Source organism: Hypanus sabinus, chromosome 19 (genome assembly GCF_030144855.1).
Source record: "Hypanus sabinus isolate sHypSab1 chromosome 19, sHypSab1.hap1, whole genome shotgun sequence".
Lineage (NCBI taxonomy): Eukaryota > Metazoa > Chordata > Chondrichthyes > Myliobatiformes > Dasyatidae > Hypanus > Hypanus sabinus.
Genome location: NC_082724.1, coordinates 77,823,735 through 77,847,854, shown reverse-complemented (window position 1 = coordinate 77,847,854; position 24,120 = coordinate 77,823,735). Strand labels below are relative to the sequence as shown.

Sequence of the window (24,120 nt, the reverse complement as noted above, 5' to 3'; positions counted from 1 at the left end):
TGGCCTGTACCTGTGTTGAACTGCTGTAGGTCTATGAGTTAGAATCAGGTTTAATATCACTGGCATATGTTGTGAAATTTGCGGGAGGGGTGTGGGACAGTTGGCAGAGGAGTGCCAAGGCAGCGGGTGTTGTGGGCGCAGGTGCAGACATACCCAGCCCTGAGACACCAGGCAAGACCATTTTTATTCCAGACAATTGGTTTATTGATCCTTGTCTCTCTGGTGTTTCCTGCTCCCTCCCCTCTCTCTTTTCCCTTTCCACACCATGACGCCCCTCTCTCTGCCCCCTTCCCACTCGGAGTCTACAATACAGAGCCATATCAGAATCAGGTTTTTCATCACACTCACTTGTAACGATAGCTGTTTTTGCAGTAAAGTGCAATGAATAAAATTGTACATAAGCCTATATTTTATTAATATATATATAAATTAAGTAAAATGAGAGGAAAAATTGTGAGGTTGTGTTCACTGTCCAGTGAGAAATCTGATGGTAGAAGCTGTTCCTGAAATATTGAGTGTGTGTTTTCAAGCTTCTGTACCTCTTCTCTGATGATAGCAAGGAGAAGAGGGCATGTCCTGTTTGAGAAGGTCCTTAATTATGGATGCTGTCTTTTTGAGGCAGGGCATTTTGATGGTGTCCTTGCTGCTGAGGAGGCTAGTGCCTATGATGAAGCTGGCTGAGTTTACAATTTTCTGCGGTTTTTTCTGATTCTGTGCAGTGGCCCCTCCATACCAGACGGTGGTGTGACCAGTTGGAATGCTCTCCATGATACATCCGTAGAAGCTTGTGCGTGTCTTTAGTGATGTACCAAGTCTGCTCAAACCCCTAATGAAATATAGCCACTGTCATGCCTTCTTTGTAATTGCATCAATATATTGAGCCCAGGATAGATCCTTAGAGATGTTGACACCAAGGAACTAGAAACTGCTCACCCCAGCCATAATTTTTATGATTTTTGAAGTTCAAAATCTATTCTAAGTAAAATACTGAAGTCTTATTGTTGACCAACTTTTCAGTCAATTGTCATAATATTTTAAGTCTTAAGCATTTGTTAAATTCAAGAGTCAATAATTAGACACAAATGCTTAAACTTTCTAATAATCACTTTCATTGAAAATGTTGAGGCTAATCGTCTACCTTTCATCCTGCTTTCTTTTAGCTTTCTTTTGTCTGCTGTAGCCCTGCTCTCGGCCTATTCCATTCACCTGCTTCTAAAGGCTTCTGGAGTGGTTGGTAAGTGAAACAACATTAACACATATCCTTTTTCTTTTCCCCTTTGGGATCATTCATTTTATTGAAGAATCTCATGAGATTCACGATTCATGATTGTTTAATGTCATTTCCTGAACACAAGTGTAAAGAGAACAAAGTAATCATTACTCCAGATCTGATACAACTGAAAAAAAAAACACGGAAAAGAAAATAATAATACTAAAAAACACAATAAATATAAATATGTAAGATAGCTTATATAATAGATTGATTATATCTCCATAAAGTGACACTAGGCTATACATAATGTGACTGATGAGAGTCGTTGTGGACTTAGGTGTTGATCAGCCTTACTGCTTTGAGAAAGTAACTGTTTTTGAGTCTGGTGGTCCTGGGGTGGATACTGAGTAGCCTCTTCCCTGATGGGACTGGGACAAACAGTCTGTGAGGATTGCTGGGATCTTTCATGATGTTACTGGCTCCATTAGGCAGAAACTTGGGAGCACTGATTTGCAGCAGGTGTTCTCGGGGAACTGCACGTCAGAAATGTGGCGAATGTTAAGGAACCATTTGCATGGTGTTCTGCAGAGGTATGTTCCATTGAGGCAGGGAAGGATAGTAGGGTAAAAGAACCTTGGTGCATAAAGGAAGTAGAAAATCTGGTTCAGAAGAAAAGAAAAGCTTACAAAAGACTCAAGAATCTAGGTACTGTTAGAGCTCTAGAAAATTACAAGGTTGCCAGGAGGAAGCTTAGGAATGAAATTAGGAGAGCTAGAGGGGGTGATGAGAAGGTCTTGGCGAGCAGGATTAAGGAAACACCCAAGGCATTCTACAATATGTGAAGAGCTAGAGGATGAGCCGTGTTAAAATAGGACCAATCAGGAGTGATAGTGAAAGCATGTGTATGAAGTTGGTGGAGGTACTTATTGAATACCTTGCTTCAGTATTCACCAGGATAAAGGACTTTGGCAATTGTGGGAATGACATGCCATGGACTGAAAAGCTTGAGTATAAAGATTTTAAGAAAGAGGATGTGCTGGAGCTTTGAAAAGCATTAAGTTAGATAAGTTGCTAGAAATGGATGAGATATACTCCAGGCTATGGTGGGAAACAAAGGAGAAGATTGCTGAGCCTCTGGTGATGACTTTGCAATATCAATAGAGACAGGAGAAGTACCAGAGGATTGGAGGGTTGCGAATGTTGTTCTCTTGTTCAAGAAAGGGAATAGAGATAAACCAGGAAACTATAGACCAGTGAGACTTACTTCAGCAGTCGGCAAGTTGTTGGAGAAGATCCTGAGAGGCAGGATTTACGAACATTTGGAGTGGCATAATCAGGTTAGGGTTAGTCGGTATAGCTTTGTTAAGGGCAGGTCATACATTACAGTGCTGATTGAATTCTTTGAGTATATAGCAAAACATATTGATGAAGGTAGAGCAGTGGATGTAGTGTGTATGGATTTCAGTAAGGCATTTAATAAAGTTCCCCATGTAAGGCTCCTTCAGGAGGTAAGGAGGCATGGGATCCAGAATTTGTTGATCCAGAATTGTCTTGCCTACAGTAGGCAAATGTGGTTGTAGATGGGTCGTATTCTGCATGCCGGTCGGTGACCAGTGGTGTTCCGCAGGAATCTGTTCTGTGACCCTTCCTCTTCGTGATTTCTATAAGTGACCTGCATGAGGAAGTAGAAGGGTGGGTTAGTGAGTTTACTGATGACACAAAAGTTGGGGGTGTTGTGGATAGTCTGGAGGATTGTCAGAGGTTACAACAGAACATCGATATGATGCAGAACTGGGCTGAGAAGTGGCAGATGGAGTTCAACCCAGGTAAGCATGAAGTGGTTCATTTTGATAGGTCAAGTTTGAAGACAGAATATAATATTAATGGTAAGTCTGCTGGCTGCATGGAGAATCAGAGAGACCTTGGGGCTGGTGTCCATAGGACAGCCAAAGCTGTTGTGCAGATTGACAATGCTGTTAAGAAGGTGTATGGTATATTAACCTTCATCAACCGTGGGACTGAGTTCAAAAGCTGTGAGGTAATGTTACAATTATATAAGACCTTAGTTAGACCCTACTTGGAGCACTGTGTTTAGTTCTGGTCACCTCACTACAGGAAGGATGTGGATGCTACAGAAAGGGTGCAGAGGAGATTTACAAGGATGTTGTCTGAATTGGAGAGCATCCCTTATGAGAATAGGTTAAGTGTACTTGGCCTTTTCTCCTTGGAGCAACGGAGGATGAGAGGTGACCTGATAGAGATGAGATTGATCGTATGGATAGCCAGAGGCTTTTTCCCAGGGTTGAAATTGCTAACATGAGGGGGCATAGTTAGCAATTGGAAGTAGGTATAGGGGGACATCAGAGGCCAGTTTCTCCACACAGAGAGTGGTGGGTGTGTGGAATGTACTGCCAGCGATGCTAGTAGAGGCGGATACAATAGGGTTTTTCAGGTAGGTGCAGGGAGCTTAGAAGAATAGGGGGCTATATGCTAGGGAAATTCCAGGCAGTTTCTAGAGTAGGTTAGATGGTGTGGGCTGAAGGGCCTGCAATGTGCTGTAGATTTCTACATTCTATGTTCTGTGTTGTTATCTGGCACCCTTCTTTATATATGTCCTTGCTGACAAGTAGACTGGTGGTGGTGATGATGGATAAGATAAAATTGAACACATACACAGGAGATTGATGCTTCAGTCATATTGACAATATTGTGATACCAGCATCAAAGGAACATGACAGACAAAATTGACGGATGTAAAAGGCTAATCCAATCATCAGGCTTGCCCCTCACTAAAAATCAAAAAGATCTGAGAGGAATTGATAGTGTGGGCTATAGAAAGTTAGAGGGCATTGTCCAGGATAAAGCGATTTAGGACTGAGCTGGGGTATATTTGTAATGTGGAAAGTCTTCAGCGTTCTCTGCCTCAAATGGTTGTTCTAGGCTGAGACAGACAGATTTCTGGAATTGAGGCACATGGGGAAAGAGCAGGGAAGTTTGAAAGTTTAAATTAAAATGTAAACTAAGTTAGAGCTGACTTGGGAGGTTGTACATCTGGTTCTTGTCTCTTTTATGATGGATTGATCACCTTGGCTAAAGAGCTCAGTGTTAGTAACCATTTCACTTGTCTGGGATAAGGATGGGCACTTTGGGATTTGGACCAGGCCCTTTCCATTAATAAACACACAGGCTAATGTGCAGAGCAGGCTAAAGGAGCTTTGAGTAGCAACTAAGTGTATGGATCTCTGAGCTCTGATGATCTTAACAATAATCATCCTAGGACAGCGGTTTCCCACCTGGGGTCCACGCCCCCTCAGGCAATCGTAAGGGGTCATGGCATAAAAGAAGTTGTGGGTGCCTGATCCAGGCTATTTTCTGAGCAGGTTGAACACCTGCTTGCTGTTGGAAACTATAGATCTGCTAACAATATCAGAAAATATCTGTGTGTCCAGTTGGAGGAGAAGAGATGGAAAATTTGTGCTCTTCGACACCCAGGGGATTTTTGCAAGACAGTGCTCCATTCATTCCCTATCCCTGAAAACACAACCACCAGTCCTTCAGGGATTACAGATTTTTCTCCTAGAATACATGGAACCATGTAGCACAGAATCAGGCTCTTTGGCCCATCGTATCCATGCAGACCTTTCTGCCCACCTACACAGTACACTGCATTCCACTCCCAAAATCTGGTTCTATGGAACTTAACAGAAGCACAGACACCACTGTATAAGAATCATAAAGTCATACAGTACCAAAACAGACCCTTTAGCCCATCATCTTCATGCTGACAATCAACTAACTTGTGTACACTGGCACCACAGATTGAGAAAATTTTTTTCCTCATTTCTTTGAATATCAAGCAATGCAGTTGGAGGTGGAAGCGACTGTGATGGAATCACTCCACCAGTGTCAGTACCCACAGAGATGCATGAATTATTCCTCCCTTTGACCATCCACTAGTTAGTTAAACCTTCTACTGATCTTTGGGGGGGCCACGGTGGCATAGTGATTAGCATGACACATTGCAATGTGGGACATTGGAGTTTAATCCTGGTGTCCTCTTTAAGGAGTCTGTACACCCTCCCCCTGGAATGCAAGGGTTTCCTCCATGTGTTCTGGTTTCTTCCCACAGTCCAAAGATGTTCAGGTTAGTAGATTATTTAGTCATTGTAAATTGTCCCTTCATTTGGTTAGGCTTGTCAGTGGTTGCTAGGCAGCATGGCTTGAAGGCCAGAAAGGCCTATTGCGGGCTATAACTCTAAAAGTAAATAAAAGTTTAGTTCACTCATCCTGTGCACCATCATTTGACCCCAAAAATACAAAAAAAAAACTTGAACTGAAGCTCACAGCTTTGCCACAAGTCTGAGTTAAGACTGGGTACTGGGACCCAGCCCTGAGACTCCACTTGCAAACAATAGCAGAGCGAGGGTCCCCTGCAAAGACATTCTGTTCGCTTCCAGATCCTGGCTTAAATTCTGGTCGACATGACACACTTCAAGAATATTTATGCTCTGGATTTTCAGCTAGGATATTGCTTTTGTAAAAGTCTCATGACAGATTATCCATTCTTTGTACTCACCCTCATCTGTATCTCCTTCACTCACACAGATACCGTACCACATTACTTTGCCCTACACTGTCTGAGGTAACTGCATGTCTCAGAATCAGGTTTAATATGTTGTGAAGCTTGTTGCTTTGTGGCAGCAGTACATTGCAACACATAATAATAGAAACTATAAATTACAATAAGAAGTATACATATATAAAGTAGTGCAAAAGGAGAGGAAAAATATATTGAGGTAGTGTTCATGGGTTCATTGTCCATTCAGAATCTGATGGCAGAGGGGAAGGAGCTGTCCCTGAAATGTTGAGTGTTGGGCTTCAGGCTCCATATCTCCCCCATGATGGTAGCAATGAGAAGAGGACATGTCCTGGGCAGTGGGGATGATGGATACCGTCTTTTGAAGGTGTCCACAATGCTGGGGAAGCTAGTGCTCACGATGGAGATGGCTGAATTCACAACTTTCTGCAGAATCTGATATTTATGCCATCTTTAATATTAGTTGGTTGCTTATTTTCAAGTGGGTAGCATGCCTCCTGTTGATAAGGCCCTGAGCTTCATCGCTGCCTTTCCATGTTACTAGTTGTTAATGCCTTTTGGTTTTCAGGTGTGCTTTTTGGATATCCAAATATGTGCAAACACCATCTGGGCTTTTTGTCTGGTGACTAAAATCAGCCTTTATTCCACTACCCAGGAATCCGTGCTTACGAGCAGCTTGGTCTTAGGGCATTTGGAACCACAGGAAAATTAGCTGCTGCTATTGCGATCACCTTGCAGAATATCGGAGGTAAGAAGTCAAACTGAAGGCCTGAGAATTCTTCAGGCTTGAAATGAAGCATTTACCTTTGACAACACTGGTTTTGGCACAGGTACTGTTGATGAATGTGCCTGACCAGAGCTGTGGGGGGACACTGTGTCTTGCAGACAGCACTATACCTAATGCAAACATGAGAAATTCTGTAGATGCCGGGAACCCAAGGCAACACGCACAAAATGATGGAGCAACTCAGCAGGCCAGGCAGCATCAATGGAAATGAATGAACAGTCAATATTTTGGGCCGAGACCCTTCATTGGGAATGAAAAGAAAAGGGGAAGAAACCGGAATCAGAAGGTGGGGGAGGGGAAGGAGTACAAGTTAGAAGGTGACGGTTAAAGCCAGCTGAGGGGAAAGGTAGGTGGATCGTCCTCTTTATCAGGATCCACTCTCCTCTCCTATCAGTTTCCTTCTTCATTCTGACTTCATCCCCCCTCTTCCACCCACCGAAACTCCCCCTCACCTGGCTTCACCTACCAAAATGTCCACTCTTTATTCCTTTCCATAGATGTTTTCTGACCTGCTGAGTTCTCCAGCATTTTGTATATGTGCTACTATAACAAATATATTTCGATTGTTTCATTATTCACTGAGGATCCCAATATTTGTAAAGCCAAGCAGGATAATACAATGTAACCCTCAGAAAAATCATCTTTTCAGTGGTATGAACCGAAACCAGAAGTGGATGAAATTCTGTACCTCAGAGGACCATGGGTCTTTGGTTACTGGTTGTCTGCAAGATAGCTAGAGGCTGTAGTGGAGGTTATTGGGAACACTTCTGGCCACTTTGCAGCTGCATCCACTACTACCAAGAAATCTGTGCCCATGAATATTCTGGCAAAATCCACATGAATCCTCTTTTAGGGCAAAGTAGGCCATTCCTAGGTATGGAGAAGCACTGTATTTGGCATCCTTTAGACATAAGACATAGGAGCAGAATTAGGCCATTCAGCCCATCAAGTCTGCTCTGCCTTCCATCATGGACTGGCCTGCTGTGTTCCACCAGCATTTTGTGTGTGTGACTGGTCTATAATTTCCTTTTTGCTGCCTTGCTCCTTTCTTAGAGCGTGGTGTGACATTTGACAGAATCCAGTGTCTGCCACAATCTCCAACACTACCTCTTTCGGAACCCTAGGGTGTAGTTCATCCAGTCCGGGTGACCAGTGTATTTTTAGGTCTTTCAGCTTTTTGAGCACCTTCTCCCTTATAGTAGTAACTGCACCAACTTCTCTTCCTTCATCATACACTGCAACATCTGGCACATTGCTAGTGTCTTCCACAGTGAAGACTGATGCAAAATATTCATTTAGTTCAAGGGCCATCTCCTTGTTCCCCTTTATTATTTCTCCTACCTCATTTTCTAGTGATCCTATATCCACTCTCATCTCTCTTTTATTTTTTACATACTTGAAAAAGCTTTTACTATCCACTTTGCTATTATTTGCTAGCTTGCTTTCATATTTCATCTTCTCTTTTCTATAATTATTCTTTTAGTTGCTCTCTGTAGGTTTTTAAAAACTTCCCAATCTCTATCTTCCCACTAATTTTTGCTTTGTTTTTATGCCCTCTCTTTTGTTTTTACATTAGCTTTGACTTCCCTTGTCAGCCACGGTTGTACTATTTTGCCATTTGAGTACTTCTTCATTTTTGTATTACACACGTCCCACATCTTCCTCATTTTTCCCAGAAATGCATGCCATTTCTGCTCTGCTGTCATCCCTGCCAGCATCTCCTTCCAATTAACTTTAGCCATCTCCTCATACCACTGTAATTTCCCTTAATCCACTGAAATACCACTACATCAGACTTTACTTTCTCCCTGTCAAATTTCAAGTTGAACTCGATCATATTGTGATAACTAGTTCCTAAGCGTTCTTTTACCCTCAGCTCTCTAATCGCCTCTGGTTCATTACATAACACCTAATCCAGTATAGCAGAACCTGTAGAGGGGTCAACGACAAACTGCTCTAAAAAGCAATCACTTAGACATTCGACAAACTCACTCTCTTGAGATCCATTACCAACCTGATTCTCCCAATTGACCTGCATGATAAAATCTCCCCTGACGACCATAACATTGCCCTTTTGACACACCTTTTCTATTTCCTGTTATAATCTGTGGTCCACCTCCCAGCCATTGTCAGGAGGCCTGTATATAACTGCCATCAAGGTCCTTTTATGCTTGCAGTTTCTAAACTTAACCAACAAGGGTTCAAGATCTTTCTATCCTATGTCACATCTTTCTACTGATTTGATGCCATTCTTTACCAGTAGAGCCACGCCTCCTTCTGAATACTTTCCTATCCCTCCGATACAACGTGTAACCTTGGACATTCAGCTCCTAACTACAATCATCCTTTAACCACGATTCACTGATGGCCAAAATATACCTAGCAATCTGTAATAGTGCAACAAGATCATCCACCTTATTTCTTGTACTCCACACATTGAGATACAACACTTCTGAGTACCATATTTGCTACCCTTTTTGATTCTGCATCCCTAATGTACTGATGCTCACCCTGTTGGCTGGGACTATGTCCCATCACCTACCTGCCCTTCCTGACAGTCTGACTGCATGCTATCTTCACTTCATTACGTTCTGTCCTAACTTGAGTCCTATCACTCTGGTTCCCACCCTCCTGCCAAATTAGTTTAAACCCTCCCCAGCAGCTCTAACAAACCATGAGAATATTGGTCCCCCTTGGGTTCAGGTGCAACCAATCACTTTTGAACAGTTCATACATCCCATGGAAGAGATCTCAATGACCCAAGAATCTGAAGCCCTGCTCCCTGCCCTAGCTTCTCTCCAAGCAATTATCTGCCAAATCATCCTGTTTCTACTCTCACTGGCGTGTAGCACAGGCAGCAATCCAGAAATTACTACCTTGCAGGTCCTGCTTCTCAGCTTTCTACCTAGTTCTCTAAAATCTCTTTTCAGGACCTTTTTGCTTTTCCTTCCTATGTCATTGGTACCAATATGTACCAAAACTCCTGGAAAACACGTTAGCATCCTGAACAGTGCATGGAAAACTGCTTAATCTGCTTTGAGCCAATGCTTTCATTTTGAACATGCCTAGATGACTATATGGCACCTCCAACGCTTCAGCTCTCAGACTGGATGGTACATAAATTCTCAATTTCCACATAAGGCAACCATTGTCAAGTTCATCCCGGGCTGGTTAAAAATGGGGGAACTGGAATTCATACTGCACCTTCTAGCTATTGTGAATGGCCATGTAGACCTGAGACAGTGTGGGTTCTTTTCTGATTTCCTTTTGAATCAGCTCATCCATAACATGGAGATTTTCAGTTTTCATTAGTGAGAATGTATCAAGAGTAGTGTCCTCTTTAGTAAATTTTTCTATTTCCTTTTCCAAGGGTGAACAGGCCAATCCATCATCATTTCCATGATTAGTGAACCCCTTGAATTCGAACTTATAACTGTGTCCTTCAAGAAACAGAGCTCATCTGTGTTCCTGCTGTTGCTGTTAGTGGAACACCCTTCTGTGAATTTAAAATTGACACTGGTAGTTGATGATCAGTAATGAGCGTAAATTCTCTCCCATGGTTGAAACATTTTACACAACGACCCAGACTCAAGGACTCTCTGTCAATCTGTGCATAATTTTTCTCTTCAGCGGTAAGGGAACATAATGCAAAGGCTATGGGGTGTTCACTTCCATCACTCAGAACGTCATATGGCTGCACCTACACCATAAGGACAGGCATCACAGGAAGGGTTCAGTGGATGATGTGGAACATAATGTTTGAGTACAGTGTCCGATGTCACCAATTCCTTTGCTTCTTGGAAAGCCACCTCACATTGCTTTTTCCATTGCCATTTCTTCCATATCTATAGTAATGAGTTCAAGGGGTGGAGCGTAGCAGCCAGATTTGGCAGTTACCTGTTATAGTAATTGAGAACTCTTTAAAAAGGGCCACAACTGTGACACGTCCTTTGGTTTTGGAACTTATACCACTGCTCGAGTTTTCTGAGCCTCAGCAAGGCTGTGTAATCCTGTTGTGTCAATGGTGTGACCACAGTAATTGCTGCTTGATTTAAAGAATTCACTCTTGTGGCATCATGTCTGCACCCATAATCATCTAATCTTTTAACACTACCTTGAGATTTTGGAGATGTTCCTTGTCATCCTTACTGGTGAAATTGATGTTATCTAGGTAACAGTGAGTGCCTGGGCAGCCTTGCAGCTCCTGGTCTATAGCTTTCTGCTAGAGTACAGGTGTAGATGTTACTCAAAACCAAAGCCTATCATAGCAATAAAGCTCTTTATGAGTGTTTATGGTGAGAAAAACTTTGGACTTTTCTTCCATCTGGAGGTAGGCCTCAACTGAGTCCACTGAAGTGCTTCCTTCCAGGAAGATATCTCTATTCTGAGCAGAAGCTATTGATCTACTCTCAGTACTGGGTTGATAGTGACCCTAAGAGCACCACAGGTCCTGACAGACCCATCCGTCTTGGCCACCGGTACCACTGGTGCTCGATTCAAGAGCCCAGAGAGAATTCTTTCTGCCTCCATGTGATCTAGCTCACTGGCTATTTTATCACAGATGGCATAAGAAACCAGACAGGCTTTGTAAAATTTGGGTGTGGCATTTTCATTTAACACTATTTTATCCTTGATATGTTTGAGTTTTTGAATGCCAATCTTGAACAGTGCTGTGACATCCAGTACCTTTCTTAATTTGCTTTCAGTTGACTCTTTTGCAGGGGATGTGGCATGCAAGTAGTGGATAGAACTTCAATTGCATTGTACTTTTCTCAACCAATCATGACCCCACAATGGTTGCCCTCCCGTTTTTAGCACATACAAGCCCAATGTGGCTTATTAACTATTGTATTTCACTGCTACAAATGCCATTCCCACAGGTGTTATCTTTTCTCCAGAATAAGCTCTTAGCTGGATATCTGCAAACTTCGGTTTAATATCTTTGAAATGCGATTCAAACTCATTTGGTGGAATGACTGAAACAGCTGAACCAGTGACTAATTCCATCTTAATTAGTAATTAGTTTACTGTTCACTTCTGTTATAAGGCATATTGTTTGTATCTTGCTCATTTTGATATTTTAAATCTCAAGGCTACCCAGTCCAGTGTTACTCTCATCATTATCAGATTTTTCATCAAGGTGCTCCTTTTGAAACTGCAACTTGACTTTTTATCTCTTCTCTGTGCAGTCCATTTACTTTTGTTTGCCCGGTGTGCTCTTTATATGTGTCCTACTTCATTGCATTTCCTCAAGTTTTGTCTGTAAATCTGCATTGGTCTGGTGTATATGAGCCCCTCCCACAACAGTAACACAATTTGTTTGGCCAGACAGGTTTCTGTTTAGACATTAAAATTTTGTTTATGCTCACTGTCATTCCTGACTGCAACCTCCTTGTGCCTCTGGCTGCTCTTTTTATTGATAACGCAATTTCAACTGCTTTTTTAAATGTGAGTTGTGCTTTGGCTAGGAGTCATTTTGAATGCTTTCTTGTAAGAGTTCACAAACTGAACCATCTCTCAGTGCATCATTAAACCCATCACTGGACTGACAATACGTGTAATCTCTTCAGTTTGTCCACATGAGCTGAAATGGACTCCCCTTCCTTTCGATTGTGCTTATGAAACTTAAATTATTCTGAATCAACAATGCTTTTGGTTCTAAATGTTCCTGCATTATGTTCATGATAGCAGTAAAGCTAATATTGGTTGGTTTGGTTGGAGCATTTAAACTTCTAAGCAATCTATATGCTTTTTGATACCACACTCAGCAACACTGGAACTTGTTTCTCATCAGCTATTTCATTTGCTTCGAAATACTGCTCAATTCATACTGTATAAATCATGCAGTTATCTGTTGTGCAATCAAACACATCTATCCTTCTGACGTAGCCAGCCATTGCTGCTTTTTTAATTATTATTATTATGATTATCACCTGATATTCACAGTTTGTGAACTTTTTTCCTCCTTTTTTAAAACTTGAACGTCTCTCTCCACTTCCTAAGAGAAAAACATGCTTTGCTTTTTTTTAACTTGAAAATCTCTCCCCTTCTGAAGAAAATGTATTTTAGCTTGCTTCAGCAGGTAGGTAGTCATCTCAGATTCATTTTAAAACTTCCTCATCACTACTGTTATGCTTTGTAACTCCAGAAACTAATCGAAAGAAAAACACAGGAACTGACTTCGATTTTCTTCAGTGATGTATAATCCATAACGAATTCTGTAAACAAACAAAGAATAATCAAACAATATATATACAATATTACTCAAATATCGAATACACTACAAATACAGTGAAATCTGTCATTTGAGTTAGCAACCAGTGTGCTGGGGACAGCCCACGAGTGTCGCCACATGTTCCGCTGCTAACGTAGCTTGCCTACAGTGCTCTGTAAAACAATGCAGAGCACAACAAGCAACAAGACAAAATCAGCAAAACAAGCCCCGTTCTCCCTTCCAGCCATGAACATATGCAGTACTCTAACCCCAGGAATGTGGAGTGGAGTCTAAGACTCCGGCCTGTCCTCTCATTACCCCATATTCCTGCCCACTAAAAAGCAACTAACACGTAACCATGGAGATCGCAGCTTGGTACCATTTTGGGAATATTTTTGCTTTATTTATTTATGTATGTATGTATGTATGTATTGAGCTGCAGTGTGGAATAGCCCCTTCTGGCCTTATAAGCCATACCTCCCAGAAAAGCCCAAGCCAAATCTCAGGGCAATTTACAATCACCAACTAACTTACTAAGCAGTACACCTTTGGACCGTGGGAGAAAACCAGAGCACTTGGAAACCTACGCGTTCAATGGGGAGGATGTATTATTTGAGGGATTTGAAATTTTCCTGTGTTCCAATACCTTAATGTGCAAAATGCTATCAAAATGTAGATGTCAGTTTGTTGAGTCTGATTGAACCATGAACAGTGATGCATCATTGCACCTGCATCCTCTGCATGGCCAACTGCTCATCTGCTCATTAGTGACCCATCAAACTCTGAACTTAACAATTGTTCAAAGGAGCAGGCCAGCATCGCACTGCACCTGTGACTTTCATAACATCAATATTCTTCACACTGAATGCATAATATATCTCCCTGTGGGTCCCTGCCACGTGTCCTTTGGGGATCTAATAATTTGTCTTGTTTACTTTCCTCTCCACACATCACTAGCTTACTTGAGAATCCTAGTTGGTTGTCTTTGTGCTGGTGTTGGATGGGGTCCAGAGGAGGTTCTGGCAATGAAAGGGCTAACATATGAGGAATGTTTAATGACTCTGGCTCTGTTTTAACTGGAGTTTAGAACAGTGTGTGGGTTTTAATAGACAATAGACAGTAGGTGCAGGAGTAGGCCATTCGGCCCTTCTAGCCAGCACCACCATTCACTGATCATCGCTGAACATACACAATCAGTACCTGTTCCTGCCCTCTCCCCATATCCCTTGACCCTGCTATCTATAAGAGCTCTATCTAATTCTCTCTTGAAAGCATCCACTGCCTTCTGGGGCAGAGCATTCCACATATCCACCACTCTCGGGGTGAAAAGGTTTTTCCGCATCTCTGTTCTAAATGGCCTACCCCTTATTCTTAAACTATGGCCTCTAGTTCTGGACTCACCCATCAGTGGGAACATGCTTCCTGCCTCCAGCGTGTCCAATCCCTTAATAATCTTATATGTCTCAATCAGATCCCCTCTCATCCTTCTAAATTCCAGTGTATACAAGCCCAGTCGCTCCAATCTTTCAACATATGACAGTCCCGCCATTCCGGGAATTAACCTTGTGAACCTATGCTGCATTCCCTCAATAGCAAGAATATCCTTCCTCAAATTTTGAGACCAAAACTGCATACAATACTCCAGGTGGGGTCTTACCAGGGCCCTGTACAGCTGCAGAAGGACCTCTTTACTCCTATACTCAATTCCTCTTGTTATAAAGGCCAGCATGCCATTAGCTTTCTTCACTGCCTGCTGTACCTGCATGCTTGTTTTCATTGACTGATGCACAAGAACACCTAGAACTCGTTGTACTTCCCCTTTTCCTAACTTGACTCCATTTAGATAGTAATCTGCCTTCCTGTTCTTGCCACCAAAGTGGATATCCTCTCATTTATCCACATTAAACTGCATCTGCCATACATTTGCCCACTCACCCAACCTGTCCAAGTCCCCCTGCATTCTCATAACATCCAACATAGGTTTTCATTGAAACCTATCGGATATTGAAAGGCCTAAAAAGAGTGGATGCCAAGAGGATGTTTTCAATGGTGGGGGAGTCTAGGACAAGGGGTCCAGCTTCAGAATACAAGGATGTCCCTTTAGAACATGGATGTGGAGAAATTTCTTAAGCTAGAGGATGGAATTCATTGCCACCAACAGCTGTGGAGGCTAGGTCATTTGGAATATTTAAAGTGCAGGTTGATTTGATCCTGATTTGTAAGGGTGTCAAAGGTTATGGGAAGAAGTCAGGAGAATGGGTTGAGCTGGATAATAAACCTGTCATTATTAAATTATAAAGCAGACTCGTTGGGCTGAACAGTCTAACTCTGTTCCTATTTCTTAGAATGAGTCAATGAATATAATAATGACTCAGACTCATGATGATACAATGGCAAAGCTCCATTTTCCCAAGCTCACTCCTGACATCTGGTGCTGTCTGTGTGGAGTTCATACATGATCTTGTATGGATTTCCCTGGGTGCTCTGCTTTCCTCCTGTATCTCAAAGATGTCTGCATTAATTACCCACTGCTATTAGCTTCTAGTGTGTAGGCAAGTGGTGAAAATGGCATGGAGTTAACGGGAATGTGGGAAGAATAAATATGATTAGGATTAATATAAATGAATGCTTTTAAATAAATGAATGCCAACGGTTGGCATAGTCTCTGCAGGCCAAATAGCCTTTTGTTGCATATATGACTCTACAATTCTCTGTTGTAAATACCCACAGGAAATGTGTGCCAATGACACTGAATAAGCTAAACACTTGGATATTCTGAAAATAAAAGAGAAAAACTGTAAAGATTTGTATGGATGAAATATATTACACAACCTCAGCATATCCCAAATGCAAATCATTGAAGTTGCTGCAAATCTGAAATAGAATATGTTGGAAATATTCATGCAAAAATCATCAGAAGTTCTAAGTACATTTATTATCAAAGTAGGTACACCCTATATATCCTTGAGATTCAACTTCTTGCAAAGAGACAGAATAGAATTCACGCAAAATTCCACACCATAAAGACTGTCAAAGAAAGAAGGTAGTTTCGTTTGCTGCCTGCAAAGTGTTGCTGTGTTTTGCTAGCACCATCTTCACAGTTTAACCAATACTAATAAAATTTCATTGGCCTGAAACATTGCTTATCCCTGCAGAGATGTTGCCTGACATGCTGATAAATTCCAAAATTTTCTGTCTTATTTCAGGATATTCTAAAGCAGTTATCAAATAATTAAATGTGCCTAATGTGTGTGGCTGTTGGAGCCTAGGGGCTAATGTCCTCATAAATGTTTTCATGCAGAACGACCTGAAACATCCAAAGGTCCAGTTTCCAGTTCATTACTTTCCCTCAGCCACAAGTGGTATTTAATTATAGAACATCACAGCACAAGACAAGCCCTTCAGTGCACAATGTCGCTCCACCCTATTAACCTCTTCTAAAATCAATCTAACCCTTCCCTCATACATAGCCCTACAAATTTCTATCACACTTGTGCCTGTGTAAGTCCCTAATGTACCTGCCTCTACCACTACCCCTGGCAATGTGTGTGCAAGGTGTTGCACACCTCTGACGTACCTCCTAATCACCTTAGAGTTATGCCCCTCCTATTAGTCACTTCTGTCTTTGGAAAATATCTCTGCCTCTTCTCATTCTGTACACCTCTATCAAGTTATCTCTCATCCTCCTCTACTCCAAAGAGAAAAGCTCTTGCTAGCTCAATCTATCCTCACAAGACATGCTCTCTAGTCAAGGCAGCATCCTGGTAAATCTCCTCTGCACCCTCTTTCCACATCTTTATAATGAGATGACTAGAACTGAACACAATATTCCAGGTGTGGTCTAATCAGGGTTTAAACGTCAATGACTTTTCGTTTGCTTTCAGCCATGTCCAGTTACCTTTACATCGTGAAGTATGAACTCCCACTGGTGATACAAGCTTTTCTCAACATCGAGGAAAAAACGGGGTGAGTCGATGCTCCTGGAGTGTAGAAGCGGTGCAATAACTGTTGTGGAGAGGAATGGGTTAAATTTTACAGAGCCCTTCCTCTGACAGTATATTGGCAATAGCTCAATAGACACCCATCCACCAGCAATGAGGGACATATTCTCTGAACATATCTGGCCCCCAAATGCTTGGGTATTGACTTCAAATCCTCAGTCCACCAGGGCATATATGTTGATATTATCAAAGTACTCATCATTTTAGGTTGAACACTTCAGTAATATTGTCAGTAGGTGAATTTTTAGTTCAGAGTTCAAAGTAAATTTATTATCAAAGTACCTTGATACTACCTTGATGCTACCTTGAGATTTATTTACTATACATAAACTGACAGACAACCTTGTGCAAAATAAGGAAGACAAACTGCGCACAGAGAAATAAAACTGAGAACATAAGTTGTAAAGGTTCCTTGAAAGTGAGTCTGTAGGTGGTAGATTCGGTTCAGAGTAAGGGTAATGGAAGTTATACCTGATGGTTGAGGGGTTGAGGGGTTCCTGAACTTGGTGGTGTTCTTCCTAAGGTTCATGTACCTCCTGCTCTATGGCAGTAAGGAGAAGAGGGCGTGACCTGCATGGTGATAATCCTTGATGATTTTAGAGTCTTATATGGCAATTGAACTGTTCTTAACTGTTGTTGTAATTTGGAAATGTACAAACCGAAAAATATCTCAGATTCCTAAATTAACTTTGACAGTTAATAAGGGAAAATGACATGGGACATGAAAATTCAGCCAAGTTTCTTCCAAAGGAAGCAAAGAAAATAAAAGGCAGGAGATTGCTAACTATTTTTCTTTTGCATGTTCAATTTCAAGATCATTTTCTGAAAGGTCATTATTTATCCATTCTTATGCACCCTGCAGTGGATGGTGGTGAGTTGCATTCTTAAACTTCATCTGTTGGGTTCCTACTGGTGTTGAGGGCAGCAATGAATGCCCTCTATCTCTGGCGGTGTTTAGGACGTCCTTCATCGTGTCAGTGGCTCGGTTTTCACTAGTACAAGTTCTGGGTAAAGAGTCAGAATTACCATCACTCACAGATGTAGAAGAATTCTCCATTGCTGCTTCTGTAACAATTTTGTTTGACCAGTCAGTGTTGGTAGTCTTGAACTGAACCCCCAGTCTGCAGGACCACTGGACCACTCTTAGTCTGGCCTCTACCCTTTGACCTGCTCAGCATGGGTTACCCTACTGAGAGCCAAAGCATCAAGTCCTGACTCCAGTCAACATAGCTCTCCAGTTCATTGAGGCACACAAGCCTCCATTTAAATCCAGTGAAGGACCATCAATACTTTTCCAAGTCTGAATGGTGCTTTGAGAGGAATTTGCAGTTGACAGTGTTTCTATGCACCTTGTCTTACTTGGTGATAAAGCTCATGGATTTGGGAATTGCTTTTGGAGGAAACTGGATAGATTACTGTGATGCTGTTGCTCGTTGAGCTGTGAGGAGATTGTCTGTAATTTTTTTCAGCTGGAGAATACAGCAAATACGAGGACAAAAGGAGAGGAGAACTGGTGTAGAAATTTGTCCCATTATATCTGATAGACATACAATTTTGTAACATAGGCAAGTTGAATTCAATTTCAGAAGCAGAATTTGAAGTACATAGGTAATTATATCATGTTCCTAGCACATATGACTTATTTCTAGCATTATTATCTTTACACTTTTAACAAAGTTGATATTAAAACATAGAAGTTAAACACAAAGCAGTGCAGCACAGTACAGGCCTTTCACACCACTATATTGTGTCAACCCTTTCTGAATCTGAATCGCAATTAGGTTTATTGACACAGACATGAAATTTGTTGCTTTTGGCAGCAGTACAGTGCAATACATAAAAAACTATAAATTTCAATAAAAAATATATATACAGAACTGGGCAAAAGTCTTAGGCACATATTGTCAACATGGAGCAGACAGTGAGTTTGTGAATCTGTTGGGATAGAGGGAATGGCAAGGGTGGAACGTCGCAGGTGTGGGACAGGTGGCTGGGGAGTGCTGGGGTGCCGTGGGTGGAGTCACACCCAGCCCTGAGACACCAAACAAGGTCAATAGGTTCCAATCAATTGGTTTATATATCATTACAGTATTTCTCTCTGCTTCCCTCTCCCTCCCCTCTCTCTTCCCCTTGTCCCAATCCATGATTCCTCTCTCCCTGCCCCCTTCCCACTCTCAGTCCACAATAGAGACCCATTTCAGAAACAGGTTTATCATCACTCATGTCATGAAATTTGTTTTTTTTTCCAGCAGCAGCTGTACAGTGCATTACATAAAAATACTACAGTACTGTGCAAAAGTCTTAGGCACCCTAAATTTATATATAGATCTATATCTGCTGAAGACTTTAGCACAGTGTTGTATGAAAATTAAATTAATCATGTAGTGCAAAAAGAGCAAAGCTAGTGAGGAGATGTTCAGGAGTTGATTCGCTCCCCATTCAGAAATCTGATGGCAGAGGGGAAAAAGCTGTTCATAAAACATTGGCATTAGAAAATCTGCAGATGCTGGGAATCCAAGCAACACACACAAAATGCTGGAGGAACTCAGCAGGCCAGGCAGCAACTATGGAAAAGAGTACAGTCGACGTTTTGGGCCAAGACCCTTCAGCTGGACTATTCCTCCAGCATTTTGCATGTATTCCTAAAACAGAGTTTGTGTCATCAGATTCCTGTACCTCCTCTCTGATGGTAGCAATAAGAAGGCAGCAAGTACTTTTAACCTATTCCAAGATGCATCTAGCCCACCCTTCCCACATAGCCCTAATTTTTCTTTCATCCATGTGCCTATTTCATTCATGTTCCCAATGTGTCTGCCTTTACCACCATCCAGGCTGCACATTTCATGCGCTCACCACTCTGTGCAAAACAGCCTGCCTATGACATGCCCCCTGTACTTTCATCCCAACACCTTAAAGTACACCTCCTTGTATTATGCATTTCCACCCTGGGGAAAATATATGTACTGAAATATAAATCATAACTTCGAGCACAATGATACGTTTATTTCATCTTCCAACCAAAAACTTGTGGAATTCCTCTTCTACTCAAAAGGAAGGATTACTTCCTGTACCATTAAGTCTACGGGGAGTGGGAACTAAATTACTGTCAAGAGCTCTTACCAGAGACAGTGGTGGAAAAACTAAAGGCTTTAAGTTTGGAATCTGAATAACTGGGGTGAGCATTGTGCATAAATTTTGTCCGGCGGATTTAGGGTTACTCATAATGCAATAGATGCCTTTATTACTCAGCAGTAGGCTTTATGTACTTTGCAACTGTACTGATTTTGTGCTGGGTTAGCAGGTTAAGGGTTATGCACAATTCATCCTCAGGAGAATTTATTACATCAAGCAGTGGTGCAGTTGTGATGTTCTCCGGATGACAAATTCCTGTTCATTCAGCAGTTTAATAGTTAACGGAGAGCTCTCTGATGGTGGGATTAGTTTTACAGTTCCTGCTTATTTATCATTGCATGGATCAGGAGAATTAAATATTAATCCAGGGTGAGGAATGGGGCCTCTAGCTATGCATTTGTAAATGGAAGACAGACTAGGTCTGCTCCTAAACTTTTGTCAGTTGACCAGATGTGTATAGGAATGGTGCAATTGACAGTAAGTTATTAAGAGTGAGGGGACAGGACAGCTGCAGACATAGTCTATTTGTAGACAGCTCTGGCTTGAACTGGCTCAGGTACTTGGAAGCTTTCTGCTCTAACAAGGGTCTCCATTGGTGGACAGTGGCACGTTCCCAGAGTTAGGGTATTAGGGCCTTTATCATGAGTCTGATTTACAAATATAGAACTCAAGAGAAGCTTTTAACAATTTGCACAAAGGGTGGGGGGAGAAGGGGAAAAGCTGCTCACAGAATCCTCCAGTACAACATGTCTGCTGCAGGTCACATTGATGACACAAAGATTGGGGTGTTGTAGGTAGTGTGGAGGGCTGTCAGAGGTTGCAACAGGACATTGATAGGATGCAAAACTGGGCTGAGAAGCAGCAGATGGAGTTCAACCCAGGTTAGTGTGAGGTGATTCATTTTGGTGGGTCAAATACGATGCAGAATTTAGTACTAGTGGTAAGAATCTTGGCATTGTGGAGGATTAGAAGGATCTTGGGATCTGAGTCAATAGGACACTCAAAGCTGCTACACAGGTTGACTGTGTGGTTAAGAAGGCATACAGTGTATTGGCCTTCATCAACCATGGAATTGAATTCAAAAGCTGAGAGGTAACATTACAGCTATATAGGACCCTGGTCAGACCCCACTTGGAGTACTGTGCTCAGTTTTGGTCGCTTCACTACAGGAACGATGTGGAAACTATAGAGAGGCTGCTGAGGAGATTTACAAGGTTGTTGCCTAGATTGGGGCTTATGCCTTATGAGAGTAGGTTGAGTAAACTCGACCTTCTCTCCTTGGAGCGATGGGATGAGAGATGACCTGACAGAGGTGTATCAGATGATGAGAGACGTTGATCATATGGATAGTCAGAGACTTTTCCCAGGGCTGAAATGACTAGCATGAGAAGATGTCGGGGGTAAGTTTTTTACGCAGAGAGTGGTGAGTGGGTGGAATGGGCTGCCGGCAGCGGTGGTGGAGGTGGATACGATAGGGTCTTGTAAGAGACTCCTAGATAGGTACATGGAGCTTAGGAAAATAGAGGGCTATAGGTAACCCTATGTACTTTCTAAAATAAAGACATGTTCAGCACAGCTTTGTGGGCCAAAGGGCCTGTATTGTGCTGGAAATTTTCTGTGTTTCTAGGTCATAGTGCTAACATTCACTGAGGTCGGGTGAGACTAGAACTAGAGGTCATAGGTTAAGACAATAAGATATAGGAGCAGAATTAGGCCATTTGGCCCATCAAATCTGCTCTGCCATTACATTGTGGCTGATCCATTTTACCTCTCAGCCCCAGTCTCCCAACTTCTCCCCATATCCCTTCATGTCCTGACTAATCAAGAATCTATCAACCTCTGTCCAATGATTTGTCCTCTACAGCTGCCTGTGGCAAAAAATCCACACAGATTCACCACTCTCTGGCTCAAGATGGACCTCCATATCTCTGTTCTAAATGGGCATCCTGCTATTCAGAGTATGTGCCCCCGGTCCTAGATCCCCCCACTATAGGAAACATCCTGTCCAGATCCACTCTATTTAGCCCTTTCAACATCTGATAGGTTTCAGTGAAATCCCTCCCCATTCTTCAAAATTGCAACAAGCACAGGCTCAGAACCATCAAAGTCTTCATGCAGTAACATTCCTGGAATCCTTCTCATGAACCCCCACTGACCCCCCCTCCAATGTCAGCATGTCTTTTCTTAGATAAGGAGCCCAAAACTGCTCACTGTACTCCACGTGAGGCCTCACCAGTGCCTTATAAAGCCTCAGCATTACATTCATGTTTCTATATACTAGTCCTCTCAAAACAAATGATAACACTGCATTTGCCTTCCTCACCACCAACTCAACCTGCAAGTTTACCGTTAGGGAATCCTGCAAGAAGACTCCAAAGTCCCTTTGCACCTCAGATTTTGATTACTACCTGTTTCGAAAATAGTCTGTACTTTTATTCCTTCTGCCAAAGTGCATGACCATACACTTTCGGACACTGTATTCCATCCGCTACTTCTTGCTCATTCTCCTAATCTGCTTTAGTGCTTTTGCAGCCTCCCTGCTTGCTCAGCACTACCTGCCCCTCTGCCTATCTGCTTCATATTGTCTGCAAACTTGGCCACAAAGCCATCAATTCCATAATCTAAATCATTGGTATATAATGTAAAAAGAAGTGGTCCCAACACCAACCCCTACAGAACACCACTAGTCACTGGCAGCCAACCAGAAAAGGCTCATTTTATTCCCAGTCTTTGCCTTCTGCCAATCAGCCATCCTTTATCCATGCTAGTATCTTTCCTGTAATATCTCGTCAGGCAAGATATACCCTTAAGGAATCCATGCTGACTTTGGTCTATTTTATCATGTGCCTCCAAGTACCGTGAGACCCCATCCTTAACAATCAACTCCAACATCTTCCCAACCACTGAGTTCAGGCTTACAGGCCTAGAATTTCCTTTCTTCTGCCTCCTTCCCTTCTTGAAGAATGGAGTGACATTTGCAATTTTCCAGTGCTCCAGAACCATGTCAGAAGGTAATGATTCTAGAAAGATCATTATTAATGCTTCCACAATTTCTTCTGTTATCTCTTTCGGAACCCTATGGTGTAGTCCACCTGGTCAAGGTGCTTATCTACCTTCAGACCTTTGTGCTTCCCAAACACCTTCTCCCTAGAACTAGCAATTGCTCTCAATTCTGCACCTGACACTCTTGAAATTCCAGCATACTGCTAGTGTCTTCCAGAGTGAAGGTGGGTGCAAACTGTTTCATTAGTTCATCCACCATTTCCTTGTCCTTTATTACTAGCTCTCAAACATCATTTTCTTGCTGTCTGATATCTACTCTCACCTCTCTTTTACTTTTTTATATATTTGAAAAATCTTTTGGAATCCATTTTGATATTATTGGCTAACTTACCTTCATATTTCATCCTTTCCCGCTCCTTATGGCTTTTTGGTTGCATTGTGTTGGTTTTCATAAGCCTCCCAATCCTCTAATTTCCCACTAATTTTTGCTCTATTATATGCCCCTCTTTTGCTTTTATGTTGTTTTTGGTTTCCCTTGTCAGCCACAGTTGTGTCATCGTGTCTTTATTCTTTGGAGTATATCTTTTCTGCGCCTTCCGAATTTCTTCCTGAAGCTCCAGCCAACTTCTGCCATCAACCCTGCTAGTGTCCCCTTTCAATCAACTTTTCCCAGTTCCTCTCTCATGCCTCTGTAATTCACTTTACTCCACTGTAATACTGATGTATCTGACTTTAGCTTATTCCTCTCAAATAGCAGGGTGCATTCTATCATATGATGATACTGTCTCCTAAGAGTTTCTTTATCTTAAACCCACAATCAAATTCAGTTCATTACATAATACCCAGTCCAGAGTAACTGATCCTGTAGTGCGCTTAACCACTGGTGCTCTAAAATGCCCATCTAGCAGGCATTCCACAAATTCTCTCTGTTGAGTTCCCACACCAACCTGATTTTCCCAATTTACCTGCACATTGAAGTCTCCCATGATTATCACATCATTGCCCTTTTGACATGTGTTTTCTATCTCCCGTTGTAATTTGTAACCAACATCCTGTCCACTGTTTAGAGGCTTGTATATAACTCCCATAAGGATGTTTTTCCCTTGCAGTTTCTTAACTCTACTCACAAGGATTTTATATCTTCTGATCCTATGTCACTTCTTTCTAAAGTTT

The 24,120-nt window shown here is 41.9% G+C and overlaps 1 protein-coding gene across 2 annotated transcripts in view; it reads left to right on the top strand.

Moving 5' to 3' along the window:
- Positions 1 to 24,120, top strand: part of slc38a3b (solute carrier family 38 member 3b) — a 281,143-nt gene that overhangs the window by 69,909 nt on the left and 187,114 nt on the right. For both annotated transcript variants that reach the window (XM_059944827.1, XM_059944828.1), the window contains 3 exons: positions 1,161 to 1,234; positions 6,466 to 6,558; positions 16,696 to 16,777. In XM_059944827.1, the coding sequence (XP_059800810.1) occupies positions 1,161 to 1,234; positions 6,466 to 6,558; positions 16,696 to 16,777 (249 nt within the window). The remainder of the gene's footprint in view (positions 1 to 1,160; positions 1,235 to 6,465; positions 6,559 to 16,695; positions 16,778 to 24,120) is intronic.